The sequence below is a fragment of the Sturnira hondurensis genome, unplaced genomic scaffold (genome assembly GCF_014824575.4).
Source record: "Sturnira hondurensis isolate 20B ecotype Veracruz unplaced genomic scaffold, ASM1482457v3 Scaffold0008196, whole genome shotgun sequence".
In the NCBI taxonomy this organism is placed as follows: domain Eukaryota; kingdom Metazoa; phylum Chordata; class Mammalia; order Chiroptera; family Phyllostomidae; genus Sturnira; species Sturnira hondurensis.
The window spans coordinates 23,689,241-23,709,516 of record NW_028080827.1 but is presented as its reverse complement, the minus strand read 5'-3'; the positions used below and the strand labels follow the sequence as shown (position 1 = coordinate 23,709,516).

The 20,276-nt window shown below is 36.1% G+C and overlaps 1 protein-coding gene across 1 annotated transcript in view; it reads left to right on the top strand.

Moving 5' to 3' along the window:
- ERO1A (endoplasmic reticulum oxidoreductase 1 alpha) overlaps positions 1-20,276 on the top strand; it is a 45,707-nt gene that overhangs the window by 21,352 nt on the left and 4,079 nt on the right. The window contains exons 7-15 of the mRNA XM_037054314.1: positions 2,925-3,045; positions 4,159-4,205; positions 6,534-6,545; positions 13,625-13,651; positions 13,770-13,862; positions 14,697-14,943; positions 15,415-15,484; positions 19,917-20,003; positions 20,091-20,224. Coding sequence (XP_036910209.1) covers positions 2,925-3,045; positions 4,159-4,205; positions 6,534-6,545; positions 13,625-13,651; positions 13,770-13,862; positions 14,697-14,943; positions 15,415-15,484; positions 19,917-20,003; positions 20,091-20,224 — 838 coding nt within the window. The remainder of the gene's footprint in view (positions 1-2,924; positions 3,046-4,158; positions 4,206-6,533; positions 6,546-13,624; positions 13,652-13,769; positions 13,863-14,696; positions 14,944-15,414; positions 15,485-19,916; positions 20,004-20,090; positions 20,225-20,276) is intronic.

The window sequence follows — 20,276 nt, the reverse complement described above, 5'->3', positions numbered from 1 at the left end:
AAAAAGAGAGAATATTTGCTTTCCTTAATATAAAACACAACCATGTTTTTGCATATTAATGTCTATAATTCTTTATTCTTATTTCTAAATTCTGAAACTTTGAAAAGTATTTCCCCCCTAAGTTTAGCACAATTCATTGTGTAATTATTCATATTTGGTTGCAGAAATATTTATGTGTTTGATCAAAGGTCATTGCCCCAGTACCCGCTGGGCTAATATTTAATATATGCTGCATGTACTGTATTTTGGAAAATCTGAAAAGTTCTGAATTCCAAAACACATTGGGCTTGTGTTGTTGGAAAAGGAGTGTGGACATACTATGATTCAGACTAGTAAAGAAAAGAGGTAAAAAGCTCTCCCAACCCCCTAGCTTTGCCATCTTTCCACAAGGATTCTTTTGCTTAAACATTGCTGAGAGATAAAATTAAACCTATAATATGCAGTACTTTTTGGAAAAAAAGACTTTATTTATTTTTAGAGAGGGGGATGGAGGGAGAGAGGAAGAGACACATCACTGTGTGGTTGCCTTTTGAGCACTCCCTACTGTGGGCCTGACCTGCAACTCAGGCATATGCCCTGACTGGGAATAGAACCGAAGACCCTTTGGTTCCCAGTCCAGCGCTCATTCCACTGGGCCACACCAGCCAAGGCAATATGCAGCACTTTTTTTTAAGGCCTAAAACGTTAGAAAGAATGGTACTACCTCAACTTCTATTTAAAAAGTATCTTTTTGAGACCACATGCTTACATTTGTGTGGCAAGAATTTAAGAATCAATAATTCATTTCTGGTGTTCTGTTAGCTTGGGTGAATCCCTTGATGATTTGTATATTCTGTTAAAGAAGTGTGAATATTATGAAAAAGGAAAGCTTTATAACAAGTAAATAATGTATGTAAATGGTAAGTAGACTATAGAAGGTATTTGATAAATCCAAATTAGGAATTTGAACTTTTGACATCTGGCAAAATATAGTTATAGTAACATTTAAAAAAACAGAATTGGGAGAAATGAAGTATTGATCTTAAGTAAAATTATGAGGTGACTAATGTTTATCTCTAGACAGAATATAAAAAATTTAATCATTTCTTGGAGGTTAGTTTTCTGTCTTCAGTAGATACTGAGCATTTTAAGAATCACAGTCAATTACGAATTCATTATATTTTGCTATATTGTACATTACTTCTGCATTATACTTCAGTGATTTCTAGATGCTGTCACTGTGTGGCTTCTAGAAGCAAATTTCCCCATAATTTATGCCTCCAACATACTGTGAATTGGGATAAAAATAACCGTGCTTAATTTTAGTTTTATGTCTTTGTTTTGTTTGGGTTTTTTTTTGATAAGTAGTAAGTATTATTGAAACCTTGATGGACTCTCATAGCATCTTTTTGCTCATATTTTTGTCATTGATTTGGGTTGTGTTGAGGTCATTTTGCTCACTTCCTCATTCTTTGCTGGTCCATATTTTGTTAAGCTTCCTTTTTAAAAAATATTTTATTTATTTATTTTTTAGAGAGAGGGGAAGGGAAGGAGAAAGAGTGGGAGAGGAACATCAGTGTGTGGTTGCCTCTTATGTGTCCCCTACTGGGGACCTGGCCCGCAGTCCAGGCATGTGCCCTGACTGGGAATCAAACCAGCAGCCCCTTGCCTCACAGGCCCATGCTCAATGCACTGAGCTACACCAGCCAGGGCCGTTAAGCTTTCTTGATGAATAAAGTATTGCTGTACTATTAAATAATTTCCCGAAGCCACTGGAGGACTAGGGGCCTTCTTTATTTTTTGGCTTTCAAGTTATATATACAAATTTATAAAACATGAGAAAGCAATATTCCACCAGTTTTGGTATGCTTTATATATATATTTATATATATATATATATATCTGTAATTGACTTTTCTGTTTCTTTTCATTTTATTAGCCTTTGTATTTAATAGTTTTGACTGTAAAATACTCTATTAAGATAATATCATAATAAGCAAACCACTAATATTTATTATTCTCTTATCATTGTCCTAAGCATTCTACACATATATAAATAACTTAACTTTCACAATATCACTGTGAGTAGTACCCCCTTCATAGAAATGATGACACAAGCCATAGAGTATTTACATAATTTGTCCTGGATTCCCACCCAGGCACTCTGGCTCCAGAACCCATTCTCTGCTCTCTTGGGCATTTAGGTTGCTTCCAATTTTCCCTTTTATAAAGAATGCTAACACAAATGCCATCCTGCATATAACTTTTTGCACATGTAGGATTATACCTTTGGGACAGCTTTGTAGTGGATCCTGATGGTGCTCATGTAAGAAGGAAGTATCTGGTAACAGTGTATGGTACTAACACCTCATTTACCTCTAGTTACCGGTGGACTATTATGGTTAATGTGGAGGGAAAATATATAGTATATTCTTTGTCAATTTATGAGAATTGAATTACCATATTCCTTTGGTTCTAAAATTCACCTGCTCCTATTTTATACCATTTTTTCTTTTTTAAATTTTTATTTATTGATTTGGGGGGTGGGGGGAGATAGAGAGAGAGAAAGAAAAAAAGAGAGAAAGAGACTGACTCTGATTTGTTGTTCCACTTATTTACGCATTTTTGTACGTGCCCTGACCAGGGATCAAGTCTGCATTCTTGGCATATTGGGATGATGCTCTAACCATGTGAGCTATCTGGACAGGGCCATATTTTGTACCATTTCTAAAAGCAGGTTGCTTTGCCACCAGTGGGTACACTTAATGTGTTTTTATTGGTTCTTTCCTCCTTCCCTCTTATCTTTCTCCTGAAAAGTTGTTTTTAAACCCCTGAGGCATTGATACATTTATGATGCCTTAGAATCAATGGAATACAGTCTTGTATACTAGTTTTTAAAGGTAACTAAAGAAAACAAAGGTTTAATAAGACATTTTATTTTATAGATATACAGTCTCCTGATGCTGAGTATGTAGATTTGCTCCTTAATCCTGAGCGTTACACGGGTTACAAGGGACCAGATGCTTGGAAGATATGGAATGTCATCTATGAAGAAAACTGTTTTAAGTATGTGTCATTTCCATTTAGAAGTTTTTAGAAATGTAATGATTTCTCTTGATAAAAAACCAAATGACTTAAAAGTACAAATCAAATTTACTTTGTTAAGGGCTATATTGGCATATAGGAACATATGTATTCATTAATCCAGTTCTCTTCTGGGGAAACAAGTAGATACGTTTCAATGAATATATCTTTCTTCTTCTTTTTTTTCTTTATTTCCATTGTTGACACTGTTGCACATGTCCCTATTTCCACCCCACCTTTGTCCTCCTCCTCCCAGCCCCAGCTCCCCCTTCCCTGTGGTCATCATCACACTGTTATCTTTCTTCTTTAAAAGACTTAGAATAGTTTTCTCAGAATGTCTCAATTAAATAAAAATTTTTAAAAATGGGGGGGCAGGGCTGGGAATATAAGACAGAAAACTATACGTGAACAAGAATTAAATAAAAATTTTAAAAAACGAATGTCTCGACTTGTGCAAACAAAATTTAAATAATGGACATTAAAAAATCTATACATTTCACATAATGATGCTAACAAACATATATTTTGTGATTTAAAAGCACTTTAGTGACACAGTAACTCTTTTTTTTTCTTATTTAAAAAAACATCTTTTATTGAAAGCATACCAAACTTGATGGCCATAGGGCAAACTGATGTACCTAAGATTTCCTAAGTAGAAAATAATCTACCCACCCTGTTTTCCTTTTTAATTTTAATGCTTGTGTTGAGTATTTATATGTTTTGCTTGTTTTTCTTCCAATCTGGAGTGCACTTTGTGGTGCACACACATAGGTGTATGTGATGTATTTAAAGACATATTAGTGACTCTAGGAGAAGAGCTCCACTGGTATTTCTAATCCCTTTGAAGAAGTGATCAGGCAGTGACTTCCTGGCTGCGACCATGGGAAAAATCATAAACCATTGTCATTCAAACAAATAATCACCACCCTCCCTTAAAGCAGTTAGAGAAAACTAAATATTTTATAAGCTCAATAAAGCAGTTTAATTTGGGATACAGTCATTAAGAAAGTTTCTGAGATAATTTTACTTTTACTTAAATAATTATAACATGATATGCACCATTTATGTTTTATAATTTAATTCTTTTGATTCCAGGCCACAGACAATTAAGAGGCCTTTAAATCCTTTGGCTTCTAGTCCAGGTGAGTTATTTATTTGCACTGTTGTATGTCTCAGCCAGGTGAACTTTGAGTAGAAGGAGGGGGAGAGCATGTGAGGTCATATATTTCTTTTGCCATAGAAGTTGTGCCTTACCCTTGCAGAGAAATTGGGGTTTGAGATACACTTCAGGAAGGAGTATTTTTTTGTAATGAAGTTCATGGTATCAGACTACCATAGGATGAAGATTAGGTTATATAATACATATATTCTATGCATTTTCACAGAAAGTGCATGCTTAGTTTTTCTACTCTTTTTACTCATTTTCTAGTTAAATGAATATCCAAAAAAATCTGCCTCAGATCTTTCCCACCACTTGAAATTCTTGTATACAGTGGGAATCTGATTTCAAACTCACATGTCTTTATGTGGCATTAATATTTTTCATTTTCTTCTTACACTTAAGGTCTGGCCCAAATTATTCCTTTTTCCACAAAACTTTCTCTGATCCTCCTCACTGGAAGCAGTCTAGTCTCCTTGTGCAGTGTTCTTATGCCACGTTTTATTTCCCTTATAGACCTTTCCACTGTCTAGAATTATTTGACTATTATTTATATACCTATTGATCTAACCTAGTACTTTGGACATGTGGGCAACATTTATTGGTTTAATCTTTTAATATAGAGCCTGGCACAGGATGGATGAAAATTATCCTTATTTAATGATCTTGTCTATAATAGTAAAAATCACTTGTTCCTTCAACAAACGATTATTCACCATTTACTATGTGCTAGGCAGTATGTAGGTGCAGAGGGTATGTAAAATAGAAAATCACAAACCTTTATCCAATCTATAATAAGCAGTTATAATATATATCCCTATTCTCCAAATATGTGCTTACACCAATGAAATCTTTGATGTGCTTTTAGAAAATTGTGTAAGGTTGTAATTTTTTAAATTTATTTGAAAAGTTGCTGAACTCATACAGTCCATAAACATAAATTTCCTCCTGGAAAGCAATGGATTGCATCATTCCTTAAATGTTGGCAGACTACTCTTTCTTAGATTAGAAGTGAAAGAACATTTTTAAACAAGGCTTTTGAGTTTATGCAGCCATATGGTAACTCTGTGGAAGGTATTGATTTAATATCAGACAAAATGCAAATTCTCAGATGAGAGGGGATCTTCACTATGAACTCGCATTATGATCTGATGAATTAATTAACCACTCTCACTTACCTTAAAGATAAATGGGAACAATTTAAATGTTTGTCATTACAGAACTGGTTAAATGATTTATGGTAGATTCACTTAGTAGAATACAACCATTATAAATGTTGTTGGAAATCTGTATTCATTTGTATCAATAGTGATCAGTAGGATCCAACTGACACTAAAGGATGAATCACAGTTGTACAGAGAACCCTTCTTAGTGTTCAGATCTTGGAGTAGAATTTTAGATTCTTCCCTTTAAATGTCTGATTTGTTGTTTGGAAAAAATAAATGTTTTATTCTTATGAAAAAAATAGTGATCAATAGCATATTGGGAAAAAAACAGGTATCAAAACATTACAGAAGTACGTATAATACATTTTTGTAAAAATAGTTATAATATGTAAATATCTATACACGAAGAAAAAGAACATTTACCACAATATAAATGGTATTTATCTTTGGGCAGAAGGAGTTAGGGATGATGTTTTTGTATTTCATTTGTGTTCTCTTTTTTAAAAACACGTATTTGCAACGAGCCTATGTTACTTTAGTAATCCAACAATGATGGCATTAAATGAAAGTGGGCAAATGAAGATAATTTTTCAATAGTAAATGAGCAGCTGCATACAAACTGTTGAATCGTGTGTAATTTGAATCTAACAAATAGTCTCTAAAAATATTCCTGAATAGAGTAAAATTTTATAATGCCAGTGTGGAGCTTTCAAAGCAATAATACAAATTTGTAGCAGAAACTACATTGTAACTTTAGGATAAATAACTGTGGAAGAAGGCTCTGCCAGCCAAATAACCCTAAATCCTTACGATAATCCAGAGCACTCTCAAGTGATAGATTAGATTTTCATCTCCTGTTAGCCCATATTAAGTCCGTATGAGCTGGAAGAAACTACTCTGCATTTGGGCTCTTGGAGATGATGCCATTTAGTCCTATTCCTGGTAAGGCTGAAGCATATTTCAAATTTTGTTTATGTGGATGAACTGATGGACTTAAATTAACCATTTTATATTTTTAATATAAAAATAACCATTTTTATATTAAAATAACCACTATTTAATGAGCCTTATTTTCACAGAAGTGTAGCATTTTAAACGGGGCATCTGGAAGATTATAATAATAAACATTTTCTTTTGTTTTTCAGGGAAAAGTGAAGGTAAGTAGAATCTCTTTATCATACATTACATATATGAATTTGTTAAATATTGACACTTATTTGGTGTTTTTCTTTTCACTTCTAAGACTCAGAAGAGGTTAATTCTTATTTCCTTATCTAAAATTTGGGAGGCGAAAGCACAGGTTAAGGGAAAAAAATGACTATTTGTGCCTGGGATCAGGCAGTAGGAGACAGCCTGCCTCAGCCTCTAATAATTCACCCCTGCATTTCCCACTGCACATGGAAGCCAGACATTTCCCCCACCCTCTCTCAGGAAAAACACCCTTTTATTGGTTGAACTTGAGGATCTGCTGGGTCTCAAATAGAAAGGTTCTAGGCATGATCAGAGTGTTGTTTTACTGACTTCAAGGTTTATGCTGACTCTTGGGTGCAGGCATCATTGCCAACTCTTTCAGTTAATTGTAATGCTAAATTTTTAACACATTGTAGTTTTACTTCATCTTTATATATATATATATATATATATATATATATATATTATTAATTATACTATTACAGTTGTTCTATTCCCCTCTCATTCCCCTCCACCTGCACATTCCCTCCCCCACTATTCTCCCCCACTTAGTTTATAACCACGTGTCTCAAGTTCTTTAGATTCTATATTTCCCCTACTATTCTTGCCCTCCCCCCTATCTATTTTCTACCTACCATCTATGCTATTTTCTGTGCCTTCTCCCCGCTTCTCCTCCTCCCACTGCCCTGTTGCTAACCCTCCATGTGTTCTTCATTTCTATGGTTCCACTCCTGATCTAGCTATCCTCTTGGTTTGCTTTTGTTTTAGGTGTGGTTGTTAATAACTGTGAGTTTGCTGTCCTTTCACTGTTCATATTTTTCATCTTTTTCTTATATAAGTTCCTGTAGCATTTCATATAATAAGGGCGTGGTGATGATGAACTCCTTGAACTTGACCTTATCTGAGAAGCACTTTATCTGTCCTTCCATTCTAAATGAAAGCTTTGCTGGATAAAGCAATCTTGGATGTAGGTCTTTGGATTTCATGACTTGGAATACTTCTTTCCAGCCCCTTCTTGCCTGTAAGGTCTCTTTTGAGAAATCCGCTGACAGTCTGATGGGTACTCCTTTGTAGGTGACTGTCCCCTTATCTCTTGCTGCTTCTAGGATTCTCTCCTTCATTTTAATCTTGGCTAATGTAATTATGATGTGCCTTGGTGTGTTCCTTCTTGGGTCCAACTTCTTTGGGACTCTCTGAGCTTCCTGGATTTCCTGGAAGTCTATTTCCTTTGCCAGACTGGGGAAGTTCTCCTTTATTATTTGTTCAAATAAGTTTTCCACTCGTGGCTGTTTCTTTCCCCCTTCTGGTACCCCTATAATCCGGATGTTGGAACGTTTAAAGATGTCCTGGAGGTTCCTAAGCCTCTCCTCATTTTTTTGAATTCTCATTTCTTCATTCCTTTCTGGTGGGATGTTTTGTTCTTCCTTCTGGTCCATTCCATTGATTTGAGTCCCAGTTTCTTTTCCATCACTATTGGTTTCCTGTGCATCTCCCTTCATTTCAATCAGTTTAGCCTTCATATGTTCCTCTAATTTGTGACTATAATCAACCAGTTCTGTGAGCATCCTGATGACCAGTGTTTTGAACTGTGCATCTGAGAGGCTGGCAATCTCTTGGTCGCTTAGGGTTATGGGCTCTGGGGCTTTGAGGTCTTCTTGCGCCATCTTTTGGGCTGTTCGTGCCTGTTCCATAGCAGGATGGAGCCCTAGGTGTTCACCAGAGCAGGGCAACTCAGTTGCTAGGTTGTGACGCTATATGTGGGGGCGGGGCCAAAGAGGAGTCTGCCGCCTCCCACCGCCACTGTCACAGGTGCCGCAGCTGCCACTGTCACCTGGGCCCACGCATTTTGTCCCACTGCACAGGAGTGTGCCACCGCCATCAGCCCTCCACCACTGGGTTTGCCCCCTGAGGCCTGCGTGGTCTGTCTCACTGTGCGCAAATGTGCGACTGCGGTCAGTCTGCCCCGCACCCCGACTGAGTCCGAGCTGCCTGCGTGCCTGGGTTGGGGGATCTTTCCTGCCCGACCCAGCTCTACTACTGGCTCCGCCCCTCTTACCGTCCTGGTTGAACGGTTTGTAGTTGTCGGACTTCCGTATAATTCAATTTTCTGTTCTCTGGCTGTGTCTTTGTTCTCCAAACCTTTGTTGTATTCAAACTTGGTTGTGGGAGAAGGCACCGTGTTTCCACCTATGCCTCCATCTTGGCGGAAGTCTGGTTTACTTCATCTTTTTGAGAATCCTTTTGCTTTATGAGTCAGATCAAAATGGTTTTGGTCATTAAGGCCATGTGTTTAACACTATGAAAAGGCTAAGCTGTACTTAGCTTTAGTCCAGTTAGATGAAATTGCTAAATGTGAAGTATCACTTTCCTCTCCCTCACAATCTTCTGAACATTATTTTTATGAATTGCTTTTGCATTGTTTAAAAAATTATACTGAAGTCTGATAACATTGCTATTTTATTGTTATGCTTTATATTAATGGTAATGGTAGTAGCTAAATAAAATACTGAATCTGAACTGTACTATTTGGAAATTTTTCTAGCAGTAACATTATTTTTCCAAAGATGCCTTATATATTATTACCGTTAGTGATGATCCTATAATTCTGTTTTGAGTAGCCTTTTTCTACCATGGATGTCCCTACTTCTATGCTGTATTCCAGCTACATCAGAAGAGGCTGTTTTGCTTTTTTCAGTACTATTTGAAGATCTCAACCTCTCTCTCATCAAAGAAAATACTGTTAACCCATGGAGGCTATCCTTAGAGAAACTGTCTTATTTATGACTGTGTATAAGTATTCATTTGGGCCAAGTATGAAAAGGTTATCTCTGACAGCTGTCATATTCAGTGATTATCTAACTGGATCACCACCAAGTCAAGCTGAGAACAGCTACTTCAGGATCATAAAACCGAAAATTTTATTGAAGGCTAGGTCCCAAACAGCATTACACTCCTGCTTCTCGCCCCCATTCCTGGTCCAAAACTTGAAAGTAAGACTAAAGGTTTTTATACTGAAACACATCACTTGTAATCCCATAACTCCAAAATAATTGATAACGATAATGCTGAAGACAACATGCCAGTACTCTTCTAATAAATTTATAAATATGATTTCATTTAATCCTTCCAACGATCCTAGAAGGTATTATTTTTATTTCCATTTTATAGACAAGGAAAATGAGTTTCAGAGTTGTTTAGCAACTAAGCTAAAATTATATGACTTCTAAGTAGCAGAATTTGGATTCAGATGAGGCAGTTTGGCTCCGGGGGCCATGCTCTTAGTTACTATCTCATACTGCTTCTCTGTTAACATTGGGTAATTACTAATACATGTATGTTTTATAACAGATAAACTACTACAGTTTTGTATATTATTATTCCCATGACCACTTGCTTCCTAAGCCTATGTCTTTGTCAGTTCAGGCTGCTCTGACGAAATAGCACAGACTGGGTGGCTTAAACAAAAGACATGTATTTCCTAACAGTTCTGGAGGCTGGGAATTCCTAGATCCAGGTGTCAGCAGATTTGGTTTCTGGGGAGGGCCCTCTTCCTGGTTTGCAGATAACCCGCCTTCTTGCTGTATTCTCACATGGCCAAGAGAGAAAGAGCTTGGGTCTCTTCCTCTTATTCTGCCTTTTTTTTATTGTTCAAGTACAGTTGTCTCCCCACCCCACCACTCTCCTTCCTCTTCTTATAAAGACGCTAATTCCATCATGGGGACCACACCCTCATGACCTCAACTAAACCTAATTACCTCCAAAAGGTCCCACCTTCAAATACCATCAACTTCAACACACAAATTTTAGGGGGTAAACAAACTTTCACTTCCAAGAGCCTGTCCATTTCAAAGGATATGGACATTTTAGGCTTTTGATAACATATGACCAGATTGCACTGTCACTGAAAGCATGTGCTAATTTACACCCCTTCCTAACAATATACTAGCTAGTTTTACCTAACTCTTGTTAGCATGAAATATTATATATTTCTCTTAAAAGTGATACCTCTCTAGTTTTAATTTGTATTTTTTATTACTAATGAGACAGGGCAATTTTATCTATTACAGTTTGTATTTTTCCCCTGTGAATTCTCTATTCATATTATTTGCCCATTTGTAATGGGCACTTTAGCATTTTTATTCAGTTTATGACCTTTTTATATTTTTAGGATATTATCCCTTTGTTGTATTTGCAGCATCCATTTTTACCCAGTTTCTTGTTTGTATATTGCTTTTATTTGTGAGTTTTCTTACATGTTTTAAGTTTTCAAATAGTCTAATTTATTGCTTATTCTCTTTGTTACTTCTTCCATTACTTTTATGCTTGCTTGGTTCATTTTTAATATTATGATAAGCAACATTAGTCAAAAAATCTACATAGTACATTTGCCATTTCTAGCAAATGTATACTTAGAATCTTGACATAGCTACAATTATTTTATCTTTTTTATTATATATATTTTATTGATTATACCATTACAGTTGTTCTTTTCCCCCCCTTCATTCCCCTCCACCCAGCACACCCCTTCCCCACAATCCCCCCCCTTAGTTTATGACCATGTGTTTCAAGTTCTTTAGATTCTATATTTCCCCTACTATTCTTGCCCTCCCCCCTATCTATTTTCTACCTACTGTATATGCTATTTTCTGTACCTTCTCCCTGCTTCTCCTCCTCCCACTCCCCTGTTGCTAACCCTCCATGTGTTCTTCATTTCTATGGTTCCACTCCTGATCTAGCTGTCCTCTTGGTTTGCTTTTGTTTTAGGTGTGGTTGTTAAAAACTGTGACCACTTGCTTCCTAAGCCTATGTCTTTGTCAGTTCAGGCTGCTCTGACGAAATAGCACAGACTGGGTGGCTTAAACAAAAGACATGTATTTCCTAACAGTTCTGGAGACTGGGAATTCCTAGATCCAGGTGTCAGCAGATTTGGTTTCTGGGGAGGGCCCTCTTCCTAGTTTGCAGATAACCCGCCTTCTTGCTGTATTCTCACATGGCCAAGAGAGAAAGAGCTTGGGTCTCTTCCTCTTATTTTGCCTTTTTTTTTATTGTTCAAGTACAGTTGTCTCCCCACCCCACCACTCTCCTTCCTCTTCTTATAAAGATGCTAATTCCATCATGGGGACCACACCCTCATGACCTCAACTAAACCTAATTACCTCCAAAAGGTCCCACCTTCAAATACCATCAACTTCAACATACAAATTTTAGGGGGTAAACAAACTTTCACTTCCAAGAGCNCTAATTTGTGACTTTGTTCCTCTAATTTGTGACTATAATCTACCAGTTCTGTGAGCATCCTGATAAATAGTGTCCTGAATTGTGCTTCTGAGAGGCTGGCAATTTCTTGGTCGCTGAGAGTTATTGGCTCTTGGACTTTGAGTTCTTCTTGTGCCATCTTTCGGGTTGTTCGTGCCTGTTCCATAGCAGGATCAGAGCCCTAAAATGTTCACTAGAACAGGGCAACTAAGTCGCTGGGTTGTGACGTTGTATGTGGGGGCGGGGTCAAAGAGCGACAATGGCTCTCACCGGTATTGCAGGGCAGCTAAGTCGCAGGGTTGTGACGCTGTATGTGGGGGCGGGGTCAAAGAGGGACTATGGCGTCCTGTCCGCCGCCTGCCGCCACGGCCCTCACCGGTGCCGCAGCTGCTGCTGTCAGTCACCGGGCCCACGCGCCTCGTTACAGTGCTCGCGAGTGTGCCACCGCCGTCAGCCCTCGCCCCCTGGGGCCTGCGTGGTCTGTCTCACTGTGCGCGAATATGCGCCCGCGGTCTGCCCCGCACCCCAACTGCTTCTCGTCTGCCTGCGTGCCTGGGTCGGGGGCCCTGTCCTGCCCAACCCTGCTCGCTGCTGGCTCCGCCCCTCTTACTGTCCCCGTTGAACGGTTAGATGTAGTCGGACTTCCGTATAATTCAATTTTCTGTCCTTTGGTTGTGTCTTTGTTTCTCCAAACCTTTGTTTTATTCAAACTTGGTTGTGGGAGAAGGCACAGTGTTTCCACCTATGCCTCCATCTTGGCGGAAGTCCAATTATATCTTTTTTTTAAAAGATTTTATTTATTTATCTTTACAGGGGGAGGGAAGGAGAGGAGAGAAATATCAATGTATGGTTGCCTCTCCCGAGTTCCCTGCTGGGAACTGGCCTGCAACCCAGGCATGTGCCCTGACTGGGAATTGAACTGCAGTTTTTTTGTTCGCAGGCCCGTGCTCAATCCACTGAGCTACACCAGCCAGGGCCTATGTCTTTTAATATATTATTTCAAATAAACATTTTTATGTATTGTCATGTTAGTAGTTTTAGTCATTTTAGTAGTTTTATATCAGTCTACTATGTTAACTCGTTATGTAGCATTCTGTTATGTTAATTTAGGCGTTATTGTACCTTTTGATTATTTCCTGTTTTAGAACTTATATAACATAATCATCATAATCATCTACAAATTATAACCCTTCCCCATTTTGAGTTATTTCTTTAGAGCATAATTTTAAAAGCATAATTACCAGGTCTATGTATATTAACAGTGATCTTATTAGGTCATATAAGTGATGTTTGGTTTCTCTGACTTTTCTTTGCTCTTTTGAAATATTGAATACTGTATAATACCATGAGCTATATATAAATAATATACTGCAGTTCTACTTTATAGTTCTTATAAATTAAAAATTTATAAAAATTAATTTTAAAAGCATATAATGAGTTCTTAGTTTTCATAGTATGAACTGTTACAAAGGCTAAGTATTTTCCCATGTATTGATTCAACATTTAAATTCTGTTTTGACCTCCTACAAAACACCTTATCCAGAGAGTGACGAGATGGGCTACCTAGGGCGATGCTAAAGGTTCCTTAAAGACTGAGCAGGAGCTTGGTACTGAGCTCGCGTCAAGACTTCTCTCTTTCTTTTGGAGAAATTGCAAATAAAATTTGGACCTTTAGTTAAACAATCTTTAAATCACTGTTTGGCACAAATATGCTATTGTTTTAAACTTTAGAAAAACTTACCTTTGGGCATTTTTATAATCTTGTGATTTATTTTTCTTTTAATTTCAGAGAATACTTTTTACAGCTGGCTAGAAGGTAATTGAAAACTGTTAAGCAAATTTAAATGCTAATTTTTTCCTCATTTTTAAAGACATGAATTTCATAATCTTACAAGTTTAACATGAAATTTCTGTTTCCAAATTACTTTTTTTAGGCCTTTGTGTAGAAAAAAGAGCATTCTACAGACTTATATCTGGTCTACATGCAAGCATTAATGTGCACTTGAGTGCGCGGTATCTTCTGCAAGGTATGTGACATTCACTTTTATTCCCTTCACCATCCTTATTTTCAGGCATTCTTCACATTTTCTTCGTATTTACCTGAATGGAACAAAATTGACCTTACTGAATATTAGGCAGAAAAAATTTATTCTTAAATGGTAGTAATCAGGAATATAGGAACTATAGATACTCTTAAGGAGAAGTTTGGCATTATCCTAGCTCTTCACCTTCTTTTAAGAAGCTTCTCAGAACTTTACACATATCTTTGGAAATGTTCTTTTGTAGTGGAATCAAAATAGCCCCCAGTAGTACACTTCGTTATTTAGGTATGACTGTATCAGAACTCCTTTATCTGTTTGCCTGCTTCAGGCCTGGAGTTCAATGGGGGGAAAGCACTGTCTGGTGTTCCTTACAGAATACTGTTGCAAATGAGACCGTGGTTGATTTTAATCAATAACATATTTCCTCTAGAATTAAAGTATTTTTTATGTTTTAGAAATAAAATATAGTCACCGTAAGGCTTTAAATTCATTAGTAATTTCAGATAATCATTTGTAATTCTGTATTTTGGTTTTATGAATATGTTTACATTCAGAAGTTTGACTTTTTTAATTAGACTGGTTTCTCAGTAAAACATTTAATTTATTGTTCTTTTGTGGTTGGTTTCTAGAATATAAAATATTCATATAGAACTGTTAAGGGCTAAATTATGAAAACCAGTTTTCATGGTTCTATTATTATATACTTTAATATACAAAAGGAAGTTAACTCCTATAGGCTTAAACAACCTAATGAAGTAAAATGAAACTTACTTAATTTTAAAATTCAGTTTTTAATATTTAATTCTTCTTTCTTCTTAGATACCTGGTTAGAAAAGATATGGGGACACAACGTTACAGAATTTCAGCAGCGGTTTGATGGAATTTTGACTGAAGGCGAAGGTCCAAGAAGGCTTAAGAACTTATATTTTCTCTACCTAATAGAATTAAGGGCTTTATCTAAAGTGGTACCATTCTTTGAGCGCCCAGATTTTCAGCTCTTCACTGGGAATAAAGTTCAGGATGAAGAAAACAAAATGTTACTTCTGGAAATACTTCATGAAATCAAGTAAATTATGTATTAACAACTTATACATTAATAGAAGTATGACAATTTTAGAAGTGGTATCTAAAATTAGTTTCTTAAATATGCAGTATAGAGAAAGGAAAACTTTTAAAAATAATTCAAAGCTAATTTTGCCTGTAGGTTTTTAGAATCGATTTATGTTTTTTTTAACCTAGGTACTAAAAAGTATATAATTTTAATTTTAAGAGCCATTCTTTTAGTTTTTAGACACCTGTATCATTTTCACATTTAGTTGAAAAGGTTGGGTTTGTGGCCAAACTTCAGCTATATTTTATAGTTAGCCTTTGGATTTGAGGGTAAGAATTTATTTGGGGGCCTCAGAGTGTTAGTTCTACTGTATTTTCTACTCTTATTTCAATTATGTGATTCTTCACTGGTCATAAAAATGTTATATTAGCAGAACTTTTAATATTTTATAGTATATGAAATTGAATATTCTGTTTTAAAATGCAGGTCATTTCCTTTGCATTTCGATGAAAATTCATTTTTTGCTGGGGATAAAAAAGAAGCAAACAAACTAAAGGTAATTATTATATACTTTAATTTTAGATATAAACTCCTAGGTAGATATGAATATAAGCCCATGTTTTTATACTCAACAATAAATCTTGGTATATACATCCTGAAATTGTAAGAAAAATCAGAGTCATAATGTTTCTTTTCCTAAAACAACAGAAGTCCAAGGTAGGTCCAACTTATGATCTAGTTTGTGTTATGTTCAAAATAACAATGGCTGAAACCTGAGTGTCCCTGCACACGTTATAGATGGCTTCCATACTGATGGTCTCAGGTAATGAGAAGTTATCAATTAAAGGAAAGGGGTCTGGAGCACGAGTAGAAGTATTAGTCTATCTTTAGTTGAAGAGAATTCTGAAAACGTTTTTGGTTGAATTAAAGGATTCTCTTTAAGGGAAGAGGGCACAGTGTTGTTTTGTTTTTAGATTGAATTTATTTTTATTTTTTAGAAAGAGGGGAAGGGAGGGAGAAAGACAGGTAGAGAAACATCAATGTGCAAGAGAAACATTAGTTGGTTACTTTTTGCATGCTCCCATCTGGGCACCTGGCCCACAACCCAGGCATGTGCCCTGACTGGGAATTGAACTGGGAACCCTTCAGTTCATAGGCCGTGCTCAATCCACTGAGCCACACCAGCCAGGGTGCATTATTTTTTTTTCATTTATCTTATTCAGTGGGAATTAAAAGCATTTAGGAATGCCAGCATGTGGTTGTGGAAAGGACAAGACCCACAAAAATGGGGTTTGCCTCGCCTCTTTTTGTTTATTGACTTGTTTATATAGCATTAAAAATTTTCAACTGCAGATGACATACAGTATTGCATTAGTTTAGGTGCATAATTTGCCTTGCCTCTTAAAAGAGGTATAGCATCAGGCAACACCATCTTTGTGTCTCTTGCATTAAATTACTACAAATATAAAATAGTACTAGGAAGATTTTTTAAATGATTACTAATGTGGAGAGCATGATTTTTGTCATTAAAGGGAGAGACAAATTCTATCCTCAAGGGATTTCTAGCCTATCTGGGGACTCAAGTAAGATTATATTACTGTTCTCTGTTACACAGCTAGAGGTAAGTAGAGGCAGGTGGCCTTCAGGAACAATGGGCTTATTCTGATTTCATCAGAATATTTCATCTGATTTCAACAGTCTTCCTCTGTTTTATTCTTTGTTTCTTTCTGTAAGGAAAGAACCTGATTTTATGCAGCTTGCAAGCAAAATACTTTTTGCATTCAGTTTTTTCCTGTTAGATAATAGTTATTTCTGACCTCCCACCTACCTCCTACTTAAAGCATTCTTGCTAGAAATACATAACTCATTGCTTATATAACCTCCCAAACAGCTTCCAGGAACTTAGAAATGAGGGGGAAGATGCTGTAATAAGACTTTTTCCCCCTACTATTTTCAATATCTTCCTCATTTTTAGGATACTTGCTGTTTTATTGGAGAGTGTTTTGGCTTTTACTCTTTTTATATTTTGCAGATTAGAAATATTTTTCACAATGTTTTCATTTTATCAGAACTAAAACACTCAGGTTTGATGTCCTACCATGGCATTTAACAGATAATTTTTCTGAATTGTCTTATGAGAAAAGAGTAAAAAAACAAGAAAACTTATTAATATAATTTTTTTCCTAGAAAAAGTAGTTTATGGTGAACAGTCATTGGATTTGAACAGTCATTTATAAGTTTATTTAAAAATCTCATCTTGTCTCCTTTATACTCTGTCAGTGTTTGGTTAGAAATAGGGGACTTGCATGAAAGAGGATTGTTGAATGTTGAATTCAAACTAGAATATGATTCACTTAAAGGCTTATAATACATTTGAAAATTGGAAGAGAATTATTTTTTTTGGTCAATTAGTTTCATTGACTATAAATCGTAGTATATAACCACAACATGTTTTATTATTCTACCCACCAACTATAATTTTAAGTGTTGATCTAAACTGTACATAAGGAGAATTTGTAAGTGACTTAGATTCTGGTGTTTTTTTTTAAGATTTTATTTATTTATTTTTAGAGGGGAAGGGAAGGAGAGAGGGAGAGAGAAATGTCAATGTATGGTTGCTTCTCGTGGGTCCCCTGCTGGGAACTGGCCTGCAACCCAGGCATGTGCCCTGACTGGGAATCGAACCGCAATCGTGTGGTTCGCAGGCCCGTGCTCAATCCACTGAGCTACACCAGCCAGGTAGATTCTGGTTATTTTAAGGATCATAAATTTTCTAACTGGATATAACTTTGGAATATACTCAGGGTATTGGATACTGATTTTTATTTGTAGAAGTCACAAGGATATTTTCCTATTCTGAGCTAGTAAATTTGTAGCTTATTGATTTGGTTCTAGCACAGTAAGTTCACTTGAGCACTTGTGCTTGGTTTTCATTTTGCATTGCTATTTGGCTACTGTAAGAAACCATGCTTTCTCTCTCTATATGCCATACAAAGATTTACTCAAGAGCTGCCTCTTGCAAGTATTTGAGTCAACAAACATAGATTCAAATACTGAAGTTACACTGTTTACAATAGGCACAATCTTTTATAACAGAGGCTTCCATCCTTTACAAGTATGAGTCTCTCTCTCTCTCTCTCTCTTTTTTTTGGTTGGCAAGTGGCGTGGGTGCAGAGGTTAAAACAACAGAAATGTATTCTCTCAGTTCTGGAGGCCAGAAGCCTGAAATCAAGGTGACAGCACAGTATGAGTCTCTTAAAGTCAAAATCTTTCAGGGCCTTTCTTCATGACAGTGTTATTTTAAATATCATATAACTGCCAAAAAGGCACTATACTTATAGTAATATTCTTTAATGTAAAAATTACATTTTATTTACCATAACATTGATATCATTTGGAAATTTATAGTGCATACATGTGAGCTATTTTTTATTCTTTATGTATACAATGCTTGTCTACAAATGGATTTCATAGGCTGTGATAGCAACTATTAAGTCTTCTTGAGGTCAACACCTCATAGGATGGAACATCTACTTTAGAGTAATTTTACTATTCTGTTGTAAGTGTTAAAGCAAGATTTTTCTTTAATTCAAAGTCAAAGCATAAATTTAGAGGGGACCTCAAATCAAACCACCAAAATCATAAGAGTAATATGAGTAATATTACTGGGTAAATATTTCTTAAAAAGTAGATTTAAAATTAGGATTACCTCTTACTGAGCTCAACCCAAAAGGTACAGAACCATAAGATACAGAATATTGATAACATATGGTAATAACTAATAGTAACAGTTTTAGCTTTATATTAACAGAAAATTTGTATTAATAATGATAGAAGATCTGGGATCCTTTTAAAGATCTTTCATATGTTACGGCTGTTTCAGGGTCTCAAGCTGAATGAAACATCTGGGGACAGACTGAATTGAGTAAATTAGAGTGAACTGAGGTCTGCTTTGAATAGTGGGTTCCAATTTTTGTTGATTGATTCCCATTTTTAGATCTTTGGTCCTGTTTTTTTCTGCTTGAGTCCAGTATGTGATTTATTACATTTAAAAAAAAGGGAGAGAGGCCCTGGCTAGTGTAGCTCAGTGGATTGCTCATGGGCCTGCAAATCAAAGGATCACAGTTTGATTCCCAGTCAGGGCACGTGCCTGGGTTGCAGGCCAGTTCCTGGCAGGGGATGCACAAGAGGCAACCATACATTGATATTTCTCTCCCTCTCTCCTTCCCTTCCTCTCTGAAGATAAATAAATAAAATCAATTTAAAAAGCTTTTTAAAAAGAGAGGTAGAAAACACTAAACACCATATGCTCCCCCAGTAACAGGTCAGTTGGTATACTGGATGTTCCATTTGAAATGTATGTCAGATTTCCTGCCTACAGTACTACAAACTGATTCTAGTATAAATCCCAGCCAGAGGGAGTCACTTGGAGGATCAGTTAATAATTGTGCTTGGAGTAAGTGAAGGATGTGTGCTTGGCTTCTCTTCTTTGTTCCTTATTAGTTAAGGACATATACTGCTTGTAGTGTACTGCTTTTAGAACTGGATGCCTGTTGCCCTATTATAAACAATGTAATACCCTAATGTTCAAAGGTATATACACGTATCTATTAAGAGTATCTATTAAGAGTATGAAAGCAAAGAATTCAGAATGTTCAATTTTTTTCTAATAGTTTCTTTATAAAAGTTGATGAAGAGTACATGGATGTTCACTATATTCTATATATTTCTGAATAATAATAATAATAATAATAATATCTGATTGTTTCACCTGATAAATACCAGAAAGAGGGCTTTAATTTAACTATTATGTAGTCAAAGGTTTTTATTTTCTCTTTTCCTCTCTATTTTTCTGGGGTGGGGTTAATGAGGCCATCCAATCCCTGTCTCCCATCTCCCAATATTGACATAATAGTTAATAATCACTTCCAATAGAACACCTCATAGAAGGCACTCAGAAAATACAATTTTATCAAATTGCTTTTTAGGAGGAATTTCGACTGCATTTTAGAAATATTTCAAGAATCATGGATTGTGTTGGTTGTTTTAAATGTAGACTGTGGGGAAAGCTTCAGGTAAGCAAATCTATCTCAATTCTATTTTTCATTTATTTTTTGCACAAAGAATTTTCTGATTTTCCTTTTTTTAAATTTCTGTTGTAGACTCAGGGTTTGGGTACTGCTCTGAAGATCCTGTTTTCTGAGAAACTGATAGCGAATATGCCAGAAAGTGGGCCCAGTTATGAATTCCATCTAACCAGACAAGAAATAGTATCATTATTTAATGCATTTGGAAGGTTAGTCTAAATATGTTAAAATTGTTTCTGCTAGTCATGTAAGTCTAATGCA